At 50.2% G+C, this 18,509-nt stretch overlaps 1 protein-coding gene across 13 annotated transcripts in view; it reads right to left on the minus strand.

Annotated features, from left to right (window-relative positions):
• Positions 1-18,509, minus strand: part of nid2a (nidogen 2a (osteonidogen)) — a 232,828-nt gene that overhangs the window by 116,355 nt on the left and 97,964 nt on the right. For 12 of the 13 annotated variants that reach the window (XR_005458155.1, XM_038778768.1, XM_038778760.1 and 9 more), the window contains exons 15-16: positions 17,588-17,806; positions 6,129-6,374 (exon numbers count right to left, since the gene is read on the minus strand). Coding sequence is in view for 12 of the 13 variants with exons in the window: in XM_038778768.1 (XP_038634696.1) it covers positions 6,129-6,374; positions 17,588-17,806 (465 nt within the window). In the remaining variant the exon portion in view is untranslated. The remainder of the gene's footprint in view (positions 1-6,128; positions 6,375-17,587; positions 17,807-18,509) is intronic. The other variant, XM_038778776.1, reaches the window with a different exon arrangement.

Here is an 18,509-nt window from a genome sequence, read left to right on the forward strand (position 1 = left end):
AAGGAGAGGATGGGTGGGCCAGGTGTTCCACTCAAGGCTAGACTCAAAGACCAGAGGGGTGGCAATTTTGGTTAGTAAATGGGTGGCGTTTGAAGCAGGGAGCATCGTGGCGGACAAGGGGGGAGGTACATAATGGTGAGTGGCAGGTTACAGGGGCCCCGGGTGGAGTTGGTGAACATGTATGCCCTGAACTGGGATGATGCGGAGTTCATGAGGCGCATGCTGGGTAAGATCCCGGACCTGCAGTCAAGTAACTTGATTATTGGGCGGGGGGGGGGGGGGGGGGGGGGGGGGGACACTTTAATACTGTCTTGGACCCGGCGTTGGACCGGTCTAAGTCCAGGTCGGGAAAGAGGCCAGCGGCGGCCAGGGCCCTGTGGGGGTTTATGGATCAGATGGGGGGAGTGGACCCGTGGATATTTGGGCAGCCTAGGGCAAAGGAGTTCTCCTTTTGCTCCCACATCCATAAAGTCTACTCGTGTATTGACTTCTTTGCGCCGAGCAGGGCATTAATCCCGAGGGTGGAGGGGGCTGAGTATTTGGCCATTGCAGTCTCAAACCATGCCCCGCATTGGGTGGACCTGCGACTGGGGGCGGAGCGGGGGCAGCGCCCTCTCTGGAGACTGGATGTGGGGCTGTTGGCGGATGAAGAGGTGTGTGGCGGATAAGGAGGAGCATTCAGAACTATGTGATAACGAATGACACGGGGAGGTAACAGCGGCAGTGGTTTGGGAGGCTATGAAGGTGGTCATCGGGGGGGAGTTAATCTCTATTAGGCCCCACAGAGAGAAGAGGGAGAGGGCGGAGAGGGAGAGGCTGGTGGGAGAGATACTTAGGGTGGACAGGAGGTACGCGGAGGCCCCCGAGGGGGGGGGGGGGGGTGCTAAAGGAGCGCCGGAGATTACAGGTGGAGTTCGATTTGCTGACCACGGGGAAGGCGGAGGCACAGTTGAGGAAAGGGGCAGTCTACGAGTATGGGGAGAAGGCAAGCAGGATGCTGGCGCACCAACTGCGCAGGAGGGAGACGGCCAGGGAGATCGGGGGAGGGCGGGATAAGGAAGGTAACACGATGTTGAGCCCAGAGAGGATCAATGAAGTCTTCAAGGTGTTCTACGGGAAGCTGTATGAGTCAGAACCCCCGAGGGGAGGGGAAGGGATGAAGCAATTTATGGATGGGCTGAGGTTCCCACGGGTGGATGAGGAGCGGGTGGAGGGACTGGGGGCCCCGATTGAGTTGGAGGAGGTAGTTAAGGGGCTGGCAAGGATGCAGTCGGGCAAGGCCCCAGGTCCAGACGGCTTCCCTGTTGAATTTTATAAGAAGTTCTCAGAACTACTGAGCCCACTCCAGCTCAGAAACTTTAACGAAGCGAAGGAGAGAGGAGCCCACCCCCCGATGATGTCGCAGGCACTGATCTCGCTTATTTTGAAGAAGGAGAAGGATCCGCTCCAATGTGGGTTCTACAGGCCGATATCGCTCCTGAATGTAAATGCCAAATTGCTGGCAAAATTCTGGCCACCAGAAAAGAGGACTGTGACCCGGGAGTGATTGAGGAGGACCAGACGGGTTTCGTTAAGGGCAGGCAACTGAACACGATATGAGGAGGCTCCTGAATATTATTATGATGCCCTCGGAGGGCACCGTAGAGGTAGTGGCTGCAATGGATGCGGAGAAGGCCTTTGACAGGGTGGAGTGGGAGTACCTGTGGGAGGTGTTAGGTAGGTTTGGATTCGGGGAGGAATTCATAGGGTGGGTCAAGCTCCTGTATCAGGCCCCCGTAGCGAGCGTGTCCACGAACCGGCTGAGGCTGGAGTATTTCAGGTTACACCGAGGGACGAGGCAGGGGTGCCCCCTGTCCCTGTTGCTGTTTGCCCTGGCAATTGAGCCGTTGGCCATAGCGCTTAGGACTTCTAGGAACACCGGGTTTCCCTATACGCGGATGACCTGCTGTTGTATATTTCGGAACTGCTAGAGGGGATGAGGGAGGTCATGCGGATACTGGGGGACTTTGGGAGCTTCTCGGGGTACAAGCTGAATGCGGGGTAAAGTGAGCTGTTCATAATCCACTCCAGCGGCCTGGAGGAGAGACTGGGGGAGCTCCCGCTCAAGATAGTGAAGAGGAGCTTTCGATATTTAGGTATACAGGTGGCTAGGAGCTGGGATGCCCTACACAGGCTCAACTTGTCTCGGTTGATAGAGCAGATGGAGGGAGACTTCAAAAGGTGGGACATGCTCCCGCTTTCCCTGGCAGGAAGAGTGCAGACTGTGAAGATGACGGTTCTTCACAGATTCTTGTTCATTTTTCAATGCCTCCCCATTTTCATCCCCAAATCCTTTTTCAAGCGGGGTAAACAGGATTATCACGGGATTCGTCTGGGCAAATAAAACTCCGTGAGTCAAGAGGGTATTCTTGGAGCGTAGCCGGGTGCGGTGGGGGGGAGGGTTGGCACTGCCGAACCTCGGCAGCTATCATTGGGCGGCGAATGTGGTCATGATTAGGAAGTGGGTAATGGGGGAGGGGTTGGCGTGGGGGCGGCTAGAGGCGGTGTCATGCAAAGGCACCAGCCTAGGGGCACTAGTAATGGCACCGCTGCCATTCTCACCGGCACGGTACACCAAAAGCCCGGTGGTGACGGCGGCACTGAGGGTCTGGGGTCAGTGGAGGAGGCACAGGAAGGAGGAGGGGGCCTCAGTTTGGACCCCGATATGGAACAACCACAGATTTGCTCCGGGCAGGATAGATGGGGGGTTCCAAGGCTGGTATAGGGCAGGCATTAGAAGGATGGGGGACCTGTTTATAGATGGGACCTTCCCCAGCGTGCAGGCGCTGGAGGAGAAGTTCGGCCACCCCCTGGAAATGCTTTCAGATATCTCCAGATTCGGGATTTTCTCAAGAAACAGGTGAGGACATTTCCGCTGTTACCCCCGCGAAGAATACAGGACAGGGTGGTGTCAGACATATATCAGGAGCTGCAGGAGGCGGAGGAAGCCTCAGTGGAGGAGCTGAAGGGCAAGTGGGAGGAGGAGCTGGACGAGGAGCTGGATGAGGGCCTGTGGGCTGATGCCCTGGGCAGGATGAATTTGTCCGCATCATGCGCCAGGCTCAGTTTGATTCAGTTTAAGGTGGTGCACCGGGCTCACATGACGACGGCAAGAATGAGCAAGTTTTTTAGGGTAGAGGACAGGTGCGCGAGATGTGCAGGGAGCCCAACGAACCATGTCCATATGTTCTGGGCATGCCCGGCACTTAAAGAATTCTGGCAGGGCTTTGCGAGGTTATGTCCAGGAGTTTGGACACGAGGGTGAAGCCGAGTCCAACAATAGCGATCTTTCGGGTGTCAGAGGATCCAGGACTGCAGGAAGCGAAAGAGGCCGAGGTAGATAGAGAAATACAGCACAGAACAGGCCCTTCGGCCCACGATGTTGCGCCGAACTTTTGTCCTAGGTTAATCATAGAATTTTGGACAATTTGTCATGGCCAATCCACCCAACCTGCACATCTTTGGACTGTGGGAGGAAACCGGAGTACCCGGAGGAAACCCACGCAGTCACGGGGAGGATGTGCAGACTCCACACAGACAGTGACCCAAGTCGAAATCGAACTTGGGACCCTGGAGCTGTGAAGCAATTGTGCTATCCACAATGCTACCGTGCTGCCCTTAAGAAGTTAACCTACACTCCCTTATTCTACCCTAATCCAAGTACCTATCCAATAGCCGTTTGAAGGTCCATAAATTTTCCGACTCAACTACTACCACAGGCAGTGCATTCCATGCCCCCACTACTCTCTGGGTAAAGAACCTACCTCTGACATCCCCTCTATATCTTCCACCATTTATCTTAAATTTATGTCCCCTTGTAATGGTGTGTTCCACCCGGGGAAAAAGTCTCTGACTATCTACTCTATCTATTCCCCTGATCATCTTATAAACCTCTATCAAGTCGCCCCTCATCCTTCTCCGTTCCAATGAGAAAAGGCCCAGCACCCTCAATCTTTCCTCGTATGACCAACTCTCCATTCCAGGCAACATCCTGGTAAATCTCCTCTGCACCTTTTCCAAAGCTTCCACATCCTTCCTAAAATGAGGTGACCAGAACTGCACACAGTACTCCAAATGTGGCCTGACCAAGGTTTTGTACAGCTGCATCATCACCTCACGGCTCTTAAATTCAATCCCTCTGCTAATGAACGCTAGCACACCATAGGCCTTCTTCACAGCTCTATCCACTTGAGTGGCAACTTTCAAAGAACAATGAACATAGACCCCAAGATCTCTCTGCTCCTCCACATTGCCAAGAACCCTACCATTAACCCTGTATTCCGCATTCAGATTTGTCCTTCCAAAATGGACAACCTCACACTTGTCAGGGTTAAACTCCATCTGCCACTTCTCAGCCCAGCTCTGCATTCTATCTATGTCTCTTTGAAGCCGACAACAGCCCTCCTCACTATCCACAACTCCACCAATCTTCGTATCATCTGCAAATTTACTGACCCACCCTTCAACTCCCTCATCCAAGTCGTTAATGAAAATCACAAACAGCAGAGGACCCAGAACTGATCCCTGCGGTACGCCACTGATAACTGGGCTCCAGGCTGAATATTTGCCATCCACCACAACTCTCTGTCTTCTATCGGTTAGCCAGTTTGTTATCCAACTGGCCAAATTTCCCACTATCCCATGCCTCCTTACTTTCTGCATAAGCCTACCATGGGGAACCTTATCAAATGCCTTACTAAAATCCATGGACACTACATCCACTGCTTTACCTTCATCCACATGCTTGGTCACCTCCTCAAAGAATTCAATAAGACTTGTAAGGCAAGACCTACCCCTCACAAATCCGTGCTGACTATCCCTAATCAAGCAATGCCTTTCCAGATGCTCAGAAATCCTAACCCTCAGTACCCTTTCCATTACTTTGCCTACCACCGAAGTAAGACTAACTGGCCTGTAATTCCCAGGGTTATCCCTATTCCCTTTTTTGAACAGGGGCACGACATTCGCCACTCTCCAATCCTCTGGTACCACCCCTGTTGACAGCGAGGACGAAAAGATCATTGCCAACGGCTCTGCAATTTCATTTCTTGCTTCCCATAGAATCCTTGGATATATCCTCAAGTTTTTCAAAACGCGCAACACATCTTCCTTCCTGACAAGTATCTCCTCAAGCTTATCAGTCTGCTTCACGCTGTCCTCTCCAACAATATGGCCCCTCTCATTTGTAAATACTGAAGAAAAATACTTGTTCAAGACCTCTCCTATCTCTTCAGACTCAATACACAATCTCCCGCTACTGTCCTTAATCGGACCTACTCTCACTCTAGTCATTCTCATATTTCTCACGTATGTGTAAAAGGCCTTGGGGTTTTCCTTGATCCTACCCGCCAAGGATTTTTCATGCCCTCTCTTAGCTCTCCTAATCCCTTTCTTCAGTTCCCTCCTGGCTATCTTGTATCCCTCCAGCGCCCTGTCTGAACCTTGTTTCTTCAGCCTTACATAAGTCTCCTTCAAAGGTGTTGGCCTTTGCCTCCCTGGTAGCCCGGAGGTGGATCCTGATAATGTGGAGAGACTCGAAACCCCCGAGTGTGGAGACCTGGGTTAGCGATATAGCTGGGTTTCTCAGCCTGGAGCGAATAATGTTCGCCTTGATAGGGTCCTTGATGGGGTTTTCCCGGCGTTGGCAACCTTTCCTTGACTTTCTAGGGGGGCAGTAAGTGTCAGCAGCAGCAATGGGGGGGGGGGGGTGGGGTGGGGGGGGGGAAGAGGGGGTGGGTGGGTGGGGGGTACTTGTTGATATAACGTGTATTTTCATTTAGTATAATGAAAGTTTTGTTAAATATTTTGTGTTCAATGTTTTTCTTTTTGTTATGTAAAAATCCTGGTTGGAAAAAGCTTTAATAAAAATATTTTTTTTTTTTTTTTTAAAGTGCCTAAGAAATCCATTGAATTAACACCTAAAGGCAGGCTCTTCTGCTCATCCCAGCGAAATTCAACATAAAGGTTGTAGGTCAGGTGGACTCCATAATATACTTTGGTGTTTTCTAAACCCTGGCCCATAACAAGCCTCTTTGAACTCATTTTTCTTATAATACCAGTTATTCCTCATATTTAAAACTCTGACTAACCTGGGAGCCCACAGCGTGGTTGACCTGTTCCAGGTGGTGTCCGAGTCCCAAGGATTTCCTGCCCATTTTCATACACACACCAGCAGTAGCCTGTACTGCCGTGACATTGCAAAGGCCTGAAGTTTCCATCTTCATCACACTCAGGGGTATGGATTCCAACAAGAGGTTGAGGTCCCCGCAGGGTCAGCTCTGCTTGCAGTCTCTCTCGGTGCAGTTCACAGGCAGTCTTTGGACGTTCATTGGACGCTAATCAAAAAAGAGAAACTGATTTTGAAACAAATACAGATCACAATTAAGATTCTCACACACAGATTCTCCCACATCTCTTTTTGTAGCGTTGTTGTCATCCATCTGTTTACAGGATAGAGAGCCAAGTCAATATGCTTTAAATGCAACACATTTCACATACTATAGTTAATTTATCGCTTCAAATTGATCCAATTCTACCACCACCGAGGGTACATCTGTACCCATCAGAATCAAGTATTTTCAGTGAGTGTTATATAGTTCATTCGTGACACAACCCAACATCATGTTACTTTTTGAGAATTAATTGAGGGTATTAGGACCCCAGACCAGACCCCGGGCGGGATTCTCCGACCCCCCGCCAGGTCGGAGAAACGCCGGGGGTAGGCGTGAATCCCGCCCCCGCCGTCCTCCAAATTCTCCGCCCCTCAAAAATCGGCCCGGCGTGAATCGCGCTGCCCGCCTCGGAGAATGGCGGGGACCGGCACGACTCCATGGGCCCCGGGGCTGCCCAAATTCTCCGGCCCGCGATGGGTTGAAGTCCCGTCCGTTTTTTGCCAGTCCCGCCGGCGTAAATTGGAGTAGGTCCCTTACCGGCGGTACCTGGCAGCGCAAGCGGCCTCTGGGGTTCTTGGGGGGGATCTGGCCCCGGGAGGTGCCCCCACAGTGGCCTGACCCGCGATCGGGGCCCACCGATCCACCGGCAGGCCTGTGCCATGGGGGCACTCTATTGTTCTGCACCGGCGGCTGTAGCAGTCTGCCATTGCCGGTGCGGAAATGAAGTCCTTTGCGCATGCACGGGGATGACGTCAGCTGGTGCTTCAGTGTATGCGCCAACTCGCGCCGGCTGGTGGAGGCCCTTAGGCGCCGGTTGGCGTGGCGCCAAGCCCTTTCCAACCAGCCGGCGGGATGCAAACCACTCCGGGGCAGGCCTAGCCCTTGAAGGTGTGGAGGATTCTGCACCTTTGGGGCGGCCCGCCGCCGGAGTGGTTCACGCCACTCCGTCCCGCCGGAGTTGCCCGCCCCGCTGATTACGACAGAATCCCGCCCCCCCCCAACATTTGTTAAGATATTGGACAAGAACCGTTTTTTAATTGTTAAAAGGAAACTTCACCCCTGGAGTGATGACTCTGATCAATGGGTATCTTTTATGCTAAAACAAACTTTAATTTAAACACAGAATTAACCACATTAACATCAAAGAAAATAGCTTTACGGTTATCAGTCAAACATTTCTTAAGTACAAGGAAAAACCTAAACTTAAGCCTCCACCTTCACTAACCCCAATTTAGCAAAGCCCATTACAGGTCAAAAGCCACTTTTAGATAAAGTTCGCAAACACACTGTTACTTGCTGTACTACTGTGCAGAGATTTCTTGGAGTGATTTATTGAAGAGAGAGGCCCGTTCAGGCACAATCGGGAAATCTTTCTGTCTCTATCAGATTCTGGTTCAACCTGACAGCAGTTGGCAAAACTGCTGTTCCAACTCAAAACCTCCTCGCAGACTGCCAAAACTATATCAAACTGCAAAACTACAGTCAGACCTAGCTCCTCCCATTAATTACATTGTCTCTGATGTTCCATCACCTGCTTAGTTAGGACTACATACAATCCCACATAAATGATCTACTCTCGAAGGAATCTCCAGCAATGATAACAGTGTTGCATTAGGTATTGTTCTATAAACAAATAAATAGTTTAAATTAATAATTACCTCACCTTTTATGACCTCTTAATTGCAGCTTTAGCAGACACACTGTCTGGACCTTAACCTAGGTTCTTTAATAATATTACTGCAGCACATACAAAATACAATATATACATATATACCAATTTCTTACATTAATCACATGAGAAACTGCTTCGGTAGCTGTATATTGCAGAGCAAACTAATTGGCGCTGTAATTGGAAAGAAATTGGTTCAATAGTAGTGTGATTGTGTTGCGATGCAAAATGCGATTGGGAAAAACATTTAAATTGCAAACAAAGATGTTGAGGGGACATTTAACTTGACAGCGTTGGGTGGGTTTACGAGTAGGCGGCTAGTTAAAAGAACTAATTATAAATGTGTCAGCAACCTGCCAACTTTCATCATTAACATCTGTCTGACCTATGGCACAGAAGAATCCCTGCAGCACAGACAGGTTGGAAGCTAAATATGGCATGTGCTTATTATCTGCTTTCTGGAGCCAGAATTCTGCATTCAGAAGTGTGCACACACATTTTCCTCGTTTCCTACAATTCCCGAGGGAAATCAAGGTGAGTGGACAGCAGAATCGAAGGGGCTGATGAGTGACAGGCAAGAAATGTCTGAGAACCCACAAGGGCTTTCTTCCCAAGGTAAAAAGGGGCTGGATTCTCCCCTAACTGGCGGGGTGGGAGGTCCCGGCGGGATGGAGTGGCGTGAACCACTCTAGTGTCGGGCCGCCCCAAAGGTACGGATTTCTCCGCACCTTTTGGGGCCAAGCCCTAACCTTGAGGGGCTAGGCCCGCGCCGGAGTGGTTGGTGCCCCGCCGGCCGGCGGGAAAGGCCTTTGGCGCCACGCCATCCGGGGCCGAAGGGACTTCGCCTGCCGGCGCATGGGCCGGAGCGTCAGCGGCTGCTAAGGTCATCCCCGTGCATGTGCTGGGGAGGGGGTCACTTCCACGTCGGCCACCGTGAAGGCTATGGCCAATGCGGAAGGAAAAGAGTGCCCCCACGGCACAGGCCCGCCCACCGATCGGTGGGCCCCGATCGCGGGCCAGGCCTCCGTAGGGGCACCCCCCCGGGGCCAGATCGCCCCACGCCCCCACCCCCAAGGACCCTGAAGCCCGCCCGCGCCGCCAGTCCCACCAGTAAGGGAGGTGTTTTGATTCACGCCGGCGGGACCGGCATTACAGCAGCGGGACTCCAGCCCATCGCCGGGGGGGGGGGGGGGGGGGGGGGGGCGCCTGCCGACAGGTGCGGCGCAATTCCCGCCCCCGCCGAATCAATGGTGCCGGAGACTTCGGGAGACGGTGGGGGCGGGATTCACGCCACCCCCGCCGATTCTCCGACCTGGCAGGGGGTCGGAGAATCCAGCCCAAGGTGTTTGCTCACAGGATCTTAGAGCATGCTTTCACTGCCTTGAACATGATTTCCAATAACCTTTCTAGGCACATGAGGGATCAGATGGGCAGCAGCAGTAACACCAGCAACAGGAACAGCCTGAAGCTCAACCAGCTGTCCATCTACAGGAGAAAAAAGGATGAGGCCAGAGCGGCACGGTGGCGCAGTGGTTAGCACTATTACCTCAAAGCGCCGAGGACCTGGGATCGATCCAGGCCGCTGACTGTGTGAAGTTTGCATATTCTCCCCTGGGTTTCACCCCCACAACTCAAAAGATGTGCAGGTTAGGTGGATTGGCCACACTAAATTGCCCCTTCATTGGAAACAAACATGAATTGGTACTTTAAATTTATTTAAAAAAAAGGATGAGGCCAAGCTCCAGCTTACAGAAGGTAATACCCCCAACACAGGGTATAGAGGCAGAGGATTAGATCTCCAAACATACCTAAACAGTAGTGCACCAGAAGGTTCAGAGTTTTGCATCAGGTTTTTGCAGCCTCCTGCGTTACCTGACCACCTTCCAAGTGGGTACGTGTTGTCAGTTGTGGTCAAAGCCACCACAGACTGAGTTTAATTATCTGCCTCCTTCTATGGATCTGAAGGCGATATTTCATAGAATCATAAAATTTACAGTGCAGAAGGAGGCCATTCGGCCCATTGAGTCTGCACCACCCCCTACAAAGAGCACCCTACTGAAGCCCACGTATCTACCCTATCCCCGTAACCCCCACTTAACATTCTTTGGACACCAAGGGCAATTTAGCATGGCCAATCCACCTAACCCGCACATCTTTGGACTGTGGGGGGAAACCGGAGCATCCGGAGGAAACCCACGCAGACACAGGGAGAACGTGCAGACTCCGCACAGTCACCCAGCGGGGAATCGAACCTGGGACCCTGGTGCTGTGAAGCAACTGTGCTAACTACTATGTTACCGTGCTGCCCACAGATTTGTAGAATCTCACAATCTGCTGCCTGCAAGGACATCTCACAGATGACGGCTGTCATGTTTGCTAGAGCCTAGTCCATTTTTCTACCGATGCGGCCAGTCGGAATGGGCAGGCTTTGCCGCTGTGGTTGGATTCTCAGACGTCCTCATAATCACTGGCTTCACACATGTCAGCATCAGGATACCCCAGATAATCCTAGAATCTTCAACCAAAAGGGTTTCTAATCCATCAATGTTCAATTCATCTACAATCACCAAAGGATCATTCTGTGTATCTGCAAGATTTCCAGGGAGCTGTCATGGTGCTTTGATCCTCCATCTGTCAAGCCTCCCTGTGATCTTCACACCTCAAAGCAGTTAACAGATTGCTCCCGGAGATAAATGCATGCCTCTGGAGACACAGCTGCTGACAGCTGTGAGGAGCCCAGACATTGGCTTTCAGTAATGATACAACAGAAGTCAGCTGAGCTAGAGCTGTGAGAAGGAGTGAGAAATCAGGATGCTAAAGGTGCAACCTTGACAAATATTTTGGTGCACTCAGTGTGTGGAATCCAGGATATCCAGATTGATAGTAGTTCATTGCATCCTGTACATTATTACACAGCAGGGAGAACTTGAGTTCCGGTTGGAGAAAGGTGTTGAGCAGTCTTCCTCAGTACAGTAGCAAGAGGAGGAAGAGTATGATGTAGCGAGCAAACAACTGCAGCACACCTAGCTGCCAGGCCATGGGGCCGTGCAGCCATCCAACACACCAATTCTGAACTCAATTGGCTCAAATGTAACAATGTAACACAGGCGATTTTCCCTGGTTAACTAGAAACCCTCTCTATTAGCCCCATGTGAAGTTATTTTGTGGCTTCCGCATAGCTGGACGGAGGTTGTTCATTCCTCTGTACTGACTGCTCACATGTTCGTAGCTAACGTCCTCTGGGTTTTGGAGCTCATGAAGAACCAGCCAAAGATTTCCCCAACCGCATCTGTGCCGGGGCAGACTCGGACATCGGGACAGGAAGGCAGCATGTCGAGCTCTGTCTGCGAAGGTAGAACTATCAATGACCACCTTCGCAATCTACTAGTTGCCAAAGAAGGTGTACCTTTATACAGCTCAAAGACTGCAGTCAAGGGTCGATGCTCCATCAAAAGGGTATAATGATGTCCAAAAAGTAATGGTGAAACCATCTTACACTGAAAATGATGCTGAAAATGTCTTTTTCCAGCTGAGTGTAGTTAATTTCTGCATTAGTAAAACTGTGTGAAGTAAATGCTATCGGCCATTCCTCTCCTGAAGACAGAATGTGCGAGACAACTGCACCAACCCCATAGGGCGAGACATCACAAGTTAATTACAACTTCATCTTGGGATTATAATGAACCAACAGCTCTGTTTTCTGTAAAGCTTCTTTTACTTTATTGTCTGCATTCTCATTCTTCTGATCAGAGCCATGCCTGTTTCCACATAGCAACATAGTAAAGATTTCAATCATGTTGCTAAATTCGGCACAAAAATATTTACCATAGTAATTGATCAATTCTAAAAATTACTTTTAGTTGTGTCACAATTTCAGGACATGATATTTCTAAGATTGCTGACATTGTCTTTGATTATTTGTGTAAACCATCGTTGTCAATGACATGACCAAGATAATTTGTGGGTGACTTGAAAAAGTCATACTTCTTCTTAACTCTCACACAGTGGCTTTGTAACCACTTCAGGGTAGCTTCCAAATTCATCAAGTGCTCCTGTTCACTTGAACCGGCAAAGAGTATATCATCTAAATCACATTGCACTCCATTCAATCCCTTTAGAATTTGATCCAGGGATCCCTGAAAACGCAGGCGCAGATGTTATTCCAAAAATAAGTCTTCTGTAACAGAACACGGGCGGAATTCTCCGCTGGTGGCCAAAATCGTGGAGGACGTCGTGAACTCGGCCAAGGTTCACGACGGCCTCAGGGCCCGCTGCCCACACCTAATTCACCCCCACCCGGGGGGCTAGGAGCGGGCCCCCGTCGTTCCCGGCCGCAACCTCGGCCGCCGGAAATGACGCCCGAACGGCGCTTCGCGGATGTCATCCATGCATGCGCAGGAACTCGCGCATGCGCGGATGACATCAGCACGCAGACGACGAACCCGCGGTGCCGTCTTTCTCCACAGCAGCCCGGCAAGACGTGGCAGCTTGATCTTGCCGGGCGGTGGTGCTCCCGTCCCAATCGGGCCCCTGGATGCCCCAAACGGGCATCCGCCGCCCGTTTCATGAATGCAGCGACCAGGTGTGGTTGCTGCCGTGGTGAAACGGGCGTGAAGGGCCGGTCGCTCGGCCCATCGGGCTCGCAGAATCGCTGTTCGCCAGGGGGGGCTTAAAAAATGTCGTGAGGCCCTCCCACGATTCTCCCACGCCACGTGGGGAGCAGAGAATTCCGCCCCACAACTGTGGGCGTTACGATAGTGAGTAGTGGATGTGATTCGGCTGCCACACTCATCTGCAGATACACCTGTGAAATATTTAATTTTACTGAATTTCTGTCCTCCAGAAATCCAGCAAACAATTCTTCAATCAGCAGCAGTGGATAATGATCTATGCACAAAACTGGGTTAATAGTAGTTTTAAAATTTCCACAAATTCTCACTGAGCCATCCCGCTCTAATACAGGAACAATTGGTGTTGCCCAATCACTTGTAGCAATAAGTTCAATGACTTCTGTTCTTACTAATCTGTCTAGTTCTTCTTCAAATTTAGGTTTGATGGCGTATGGTACAGTCCTAGCTTTGAGACATTTGGGTGTGTTGGCTGGTTTCAATTTTAGGTATACTTCAACTCCAGTCATAGAGCCTAGTGAATCTTCAAACACCTTCCCATACTTCTTCAGAAATTGTTGCTCTTTGAATCCACTAATTGACTGTTTCCCAGTCAAGCTTAATCTTAGCCGACCCCGCTCTGCCAAATAGAGCTGGAAAATTTCCACAGACAATATGAAGAGGCAACTTCACGGTCAGTCCATTTGCTTCCACTTTCACCAAAATGCGCCGTTTTAATGAAACAACCTCTTCAGTATGTGTCCTCAGGATTACATTTGATGGTTTTAAAGTCAGATGCCTCAGCTTTTGATGATAAATTGTCTCAGGTATTAGCAATGCTGCTGCACCTATATCCACTTCTATTTAATTTCACAACCTTCATCCTGGGACATATGAATGTCCCTCCTGCATTGCCAATCACTCATTTCTGGATAAGAGCACTGCCTGCAATATACTCATGGTCACCCTCCTATCATCAGTACCTTGGATTCACCACCCAGGACCCCAATTGTTGACACCACCAACCCCATCCTCTCAGACACTCTTCCACGCCCTTCCCCAAGACACTCTACCCCCACCCTCTTCCCCGTTTAGCCTGCCTCCTCTGTGCAGCCTTGGTGCAGCTTTTGCTAATGGCATTCAATACGAGGTCCCAAGAATACATACTTTCATCACAAAAGAAGACACAAATCAGATACCAGAAATGTTGGAGAATGAAAGGTTTAGTGAGAGGGAAGAACTGAGGGAGATCAACATTAGTAAAGAAACGGTGCTGGAAAAATTGATGGGATTGAAGGCTGATAAATCCCCAGGGCCTGAGAATCTGGATCCCAGAGTGCTTAAGAAGGTGGCTCTAGAAATAGTGGATGCATTGGTGGTCATCTTCCAGGATTCTATAGACTCTGGAACTATCTGCAGATTGGACGATAGCTCACGTCACTCCGATATTCAAAAAGGGAGGTAGAGAGAAAGCAGGGAATTATAGATCAGTAAGCCTAACATCGGTAGTGGGGAAAATGCTTGAATCGATTGTCAAGGACTTTATAGCTGAACATTTAGAAAGCAGTGGCAGGATCAGTCAGAGTCAGCATGGATTTATGATGGGAAAATCATGCTTGACAAACCTGTTGGAATTCTTTAAAGATGTAATCAATACAGTTGACAAGGGGGAGCCAGTCGATGTGGTATATTTCGACTTTTAGAAAGCATTCGACAAAGTCCCGTATAAGAGATTATTTTGCAAAATTAAAGCGCATGGGATTGGGGGAAATGTATTGAGGTGGTTGGCAGAGAGGAAACAAAGAGTAGGGATTAATGGGTCCTTTTCAAATTAGCAGTTGAGTACCACAGGGATCGGTGCTGGGACCCCAGCTATTCACAATATATATTAATGATTTGGATGAGGGAACAAAATGTAACATCTCAAAGTTTGCAGATGATACCAAGTTAGGTGGGAAGGTGAAATGTGACGAGGTTGCAGGGATCCTACAGCATGATCTGGACAGGTTGGGCGAGTGGGCAGATCAATGGCAAATGCAGTATAATTTGGATAAGTGTGAGGTTATTCACTTTGGAAGCAAAAACAGGAAGGCAGATTACTACCTGAATGGTTGTAAATTGGGGGAGGGGAGTGTGCAGCGGGACCTGGGTGTCCTTGTGCACCAGTCGCTGAAGGTAAGCATGCAGGTACAGCAGGCGGTAAAGAAGGCTAATGGTATGCTAGCCTTCATTGCGAGAGGTTTCGAGTACAGAAGCAGGGATGTGTTGCTGCAATTATACAGGGCCTTGGTGAGGCCACACTTGGAGTATTGTGTGCAGTTTTGGTCTCCCTCTCTGAGGAATGATGTTCTTGCTCTCGAGGGAGTGCAGCGATGGTTTATCAGACTGATTCCAGGGATGGCGGGACTATCATATGAGGAGAAATTGGCTAGGTTGGGATTGTTCTCGATGGAGTTCAGAAGAATTAATTCATAGAGACTTATAAAATTTTAACGAGACTAGACAGGGTAGATGCAGGTAAGGTGTCACCAATGATGGGTGTGTCCAGAACCAGGGGCGAAATTCTCCGACCACCCGCAGGGTCGGAGAATCGCCCGGGGCCGGCGAAAATCCCCCCCCCCCCCTGGGGGGGGGGGGGGGGTGCGCGGGGCGATCGGACCCCCGGGGCTGCCCCCACAGTGGCTAGGCCCGCAATCGGGCCCCACCGATTGGCGGGCGGGCCAGTGCCATGGGGGGCACTCTTTTTCTTTCGCCGCCGCCACGGCCTCCACCGTGGCGGAAGAGAATCCCCCAGCGTGTATGTGCCGGTGGTGATGTCAGCGGCAGCTGATGCACCGGCGCATGCGCGATCTGGCAAAGGCCTTTCGGACAGCCCCGGCGCAGGGCGGTGGGCGTCAAAGGCCGTTGGCGCCGGTTTTGGCGCCAGTCGTCGTGGTGCCAATCACTCCGGCGCGGGCCTAGCCCCTCAATGTGAGGGCTTGGCCCCTAAAGGTGTGGAGAATTCCGTACCTTTGGGGAGGCCCGACGCCAGAGTGGTTGGCACCACTCCGCTATGCCTGGACCCCCCCGTCCTGCCGGGTAGGGGAGAATCCCATCCCAGGTCACAATCTGAGGATTCAGGGTAAACCATTTCGGACAGCTATAAGGAGACATTTCTTCACAGAAAGAGTGGTGAGCCTGTGGAATTCATTACCACAGGAAGTAGTTGATGCTAAATCATTGAATATATTCAAGAGCCGGCTGGATATAGCACTTGGGGAGAATGGGATCAAAGGCTATGGGGAGAAAGCAGGATTAGCCTATTGAGTTGGATGATCAGCCATGATGGTGATGAATGGCGGAGCAGGCTCGAAGGGCCAAAAGGCCTCCTCCTGCTCCGATCATCTATGTATCTATTTAAGAGGGCAAAATCAACATCTACTGACCTCAATGTCATGGATGAAGTGAAGCTCACTCGGGACCCGCCATTTATATACAGTTGTAAAAGTGAATGTTCTATATTCTTGCTGGTGGAGAATTTAATTTAGAAGTGAATATAATTCCAGCAAGGTGATCTTTTAATGCGCATGCATGAGATCCAACATTGTCGACAGGAAGCTCAACCTGGCTTTAACCCGCCTTCAAAGTCAGGGGAACAAAATTCCAACAGTTTATACGGAACCTCTGTTTACTCTTAATTAGCCAATCCTCTGTTCATACTAATATATCACCCCCAACACTATTTGGTTTTATCTTGTGTCGTAACCATTTTGTGGCCTTTAGCAAAAGACTTTTGGAAGTCGAAATGCATTACATCTATTGGCTCCCCTTTTATTTAGCCTGCTTGTTGTATTATCAAAGAACTGTTTCAGTGATGGTCATATTTTCACAGGTGCATTTCACCAAGTTCCAAGTTAAAATCACTTTAAATAAATTAATGGGCGCAAGCTAACCGAATTGCAACAGAGTCCCTTGTCGAGTGTGTTTAGCCTGGTGTTTCCTAATGATCGCAAAACCAAGAAATACCATGCTATCTAATGGGACTTTGTTGCAATCTGGGGCCTCAGCGGAAAATGCCCTGCCAAGCCGAATTTAATCCCGTTTTCCGCACTGAGGGGCTCCGCTCGCCCGAACTCCTCAGTGCAGGAGGAGATCGGGATGCCATTTTAAAATGGCGTCCTGATCTCTTGACCTCCCCCACGCCGATGTGACTCCCGAAACCCTCAAAGGCATCTCCCCTGACCCGCACCCCACCTCACATGGGCAAGGCATCCCCGGTCCCGATCCCCATCATGGGAAAAAGGACAGGCTGGCACCTTGGCACTGCCAAACTGGCACCCTGGTAGTGCCCCAGGTGGCACTGCCAGGATATCAGTGCCAGGGTGCCATGCTGGCAGTTCCAAGGTGCCCAGATGAAAGAGCAGTGACAGGGTGCCACCCTGTTCAGAGGGCAATCTCTGGGACCCTCTGGTCTGTTTGGAGACCTCCACCCCAAGTGACATTCCAACTGGTCGCCATTTGTGGGGACCAGGACTGAATGGCGCTTGCCTGAGGTCTCTGAGGCCAAAGGGTTAGATCCCAGGGCCTCGGTAGATCAGGCGTGCGCATATTAGTGAGACTATCTGTCTCGCTCTAAAATGCAGATTTGCCAAATATTGATCCCGTCCATAATGGGCGGGATTCAGATCACGACGTCTCGCGAGATCCTGTTAGATTTCGCGAGGCATAGTGAGCCAGGCAAATCTCGGAAGAGGGATCTCCCAGCATCCACCAACTGTGCCACGCTCCTATTCGCTTGAACGGGGGAACAGAACGGCCACTAGATTGCGCCCAATGTCTCTTTGAACTCCTCATTTTCCCTGCATCACAGGTCATTTCACCTATTTAAGAGACTGACTGACCTGGCTGTCCACACTGTGGTTGACCAGTTCCAGGCGGTGTCCTGGTCCCAGGAATTTCTTGCCCGTTTTCATACACACACCAGCAGTGGCCTGAGCTGCCGTGACATTGCAGAGGCCTGAACCTCCCTTCTTCATCACACTCAGGGATATGGATTCCAACAAGTGTTTGCAGTCTCTCTCGGTGCTGTTCACAAGCTGTCTTCGGACGTTCAATGGGTTCTAATCAAATGAAAAGAAACTGGTTGAAACAAATACAAATTAAAAGTACAAACCCTTAAATAGGTTATGTAGCATCCACTAGCTGCTGTCACTAATCCATTTATAAACTTTACATACAATACATTTCACACGACCTAGTTAATTTATCACCTCAAATTGATCCAAATTCAATCATCACCAAGGTACCCTTGTGCCCACCAGAAGTTTGTATTTTGAACAAGTGTTAAACAGTTGATTCGTGACACAAGCTGAAATCTCTATTATATGATATTACTTATTGAGAGTTTGTTGTGAGGAACTGCTTTGTCAGTGCTATCCTGCAGAATCTTCTACTTATGTTCCTGGAAAGAAATTGGTTTAGTAGAATGTGATTGTGAAGGGAAATAATGTTATTTCAGAGAAATCTTTAATTGGGGACCAAGATTCTGGGGTGGGGGGGGGATTCTGATTTTAATAATGTATGCACAGATTTCTGGGACTTTGAGGACGTGCCAGGGAAATCAAGGCAAGAGTTAATGGGATTTGAGAGGGCTGATCAAGGTACAGGCAAGAAATTATTTAAACACAGGGCAGCACGGTGGCACAGTGGTTAGCATTGCTGCCTACGACTCTGAGGACCCGGATTTGATTCCAGACCCGGATTTGATTCCGGCCCCGGGTCACTGTCCGTTTGCACGCTCTCCCCGTGTCTGCGTGGGTTTCA

Source organism: Scyliorhinus canicula, chromosome 2 (assembly GCF_902713615.1).
Source record: "Scyliorhinus canicula chromosome 2, sScyCan1.1, whole genome shotgun sequence".
Taxonomy (NCBI): Eukaryota; Metazoa; Chordata; class Chondrichthyes; order Carcharhiniformes; family Scyliorhinidae; genus Scyliorhinus; species Scyliorhinus canicula.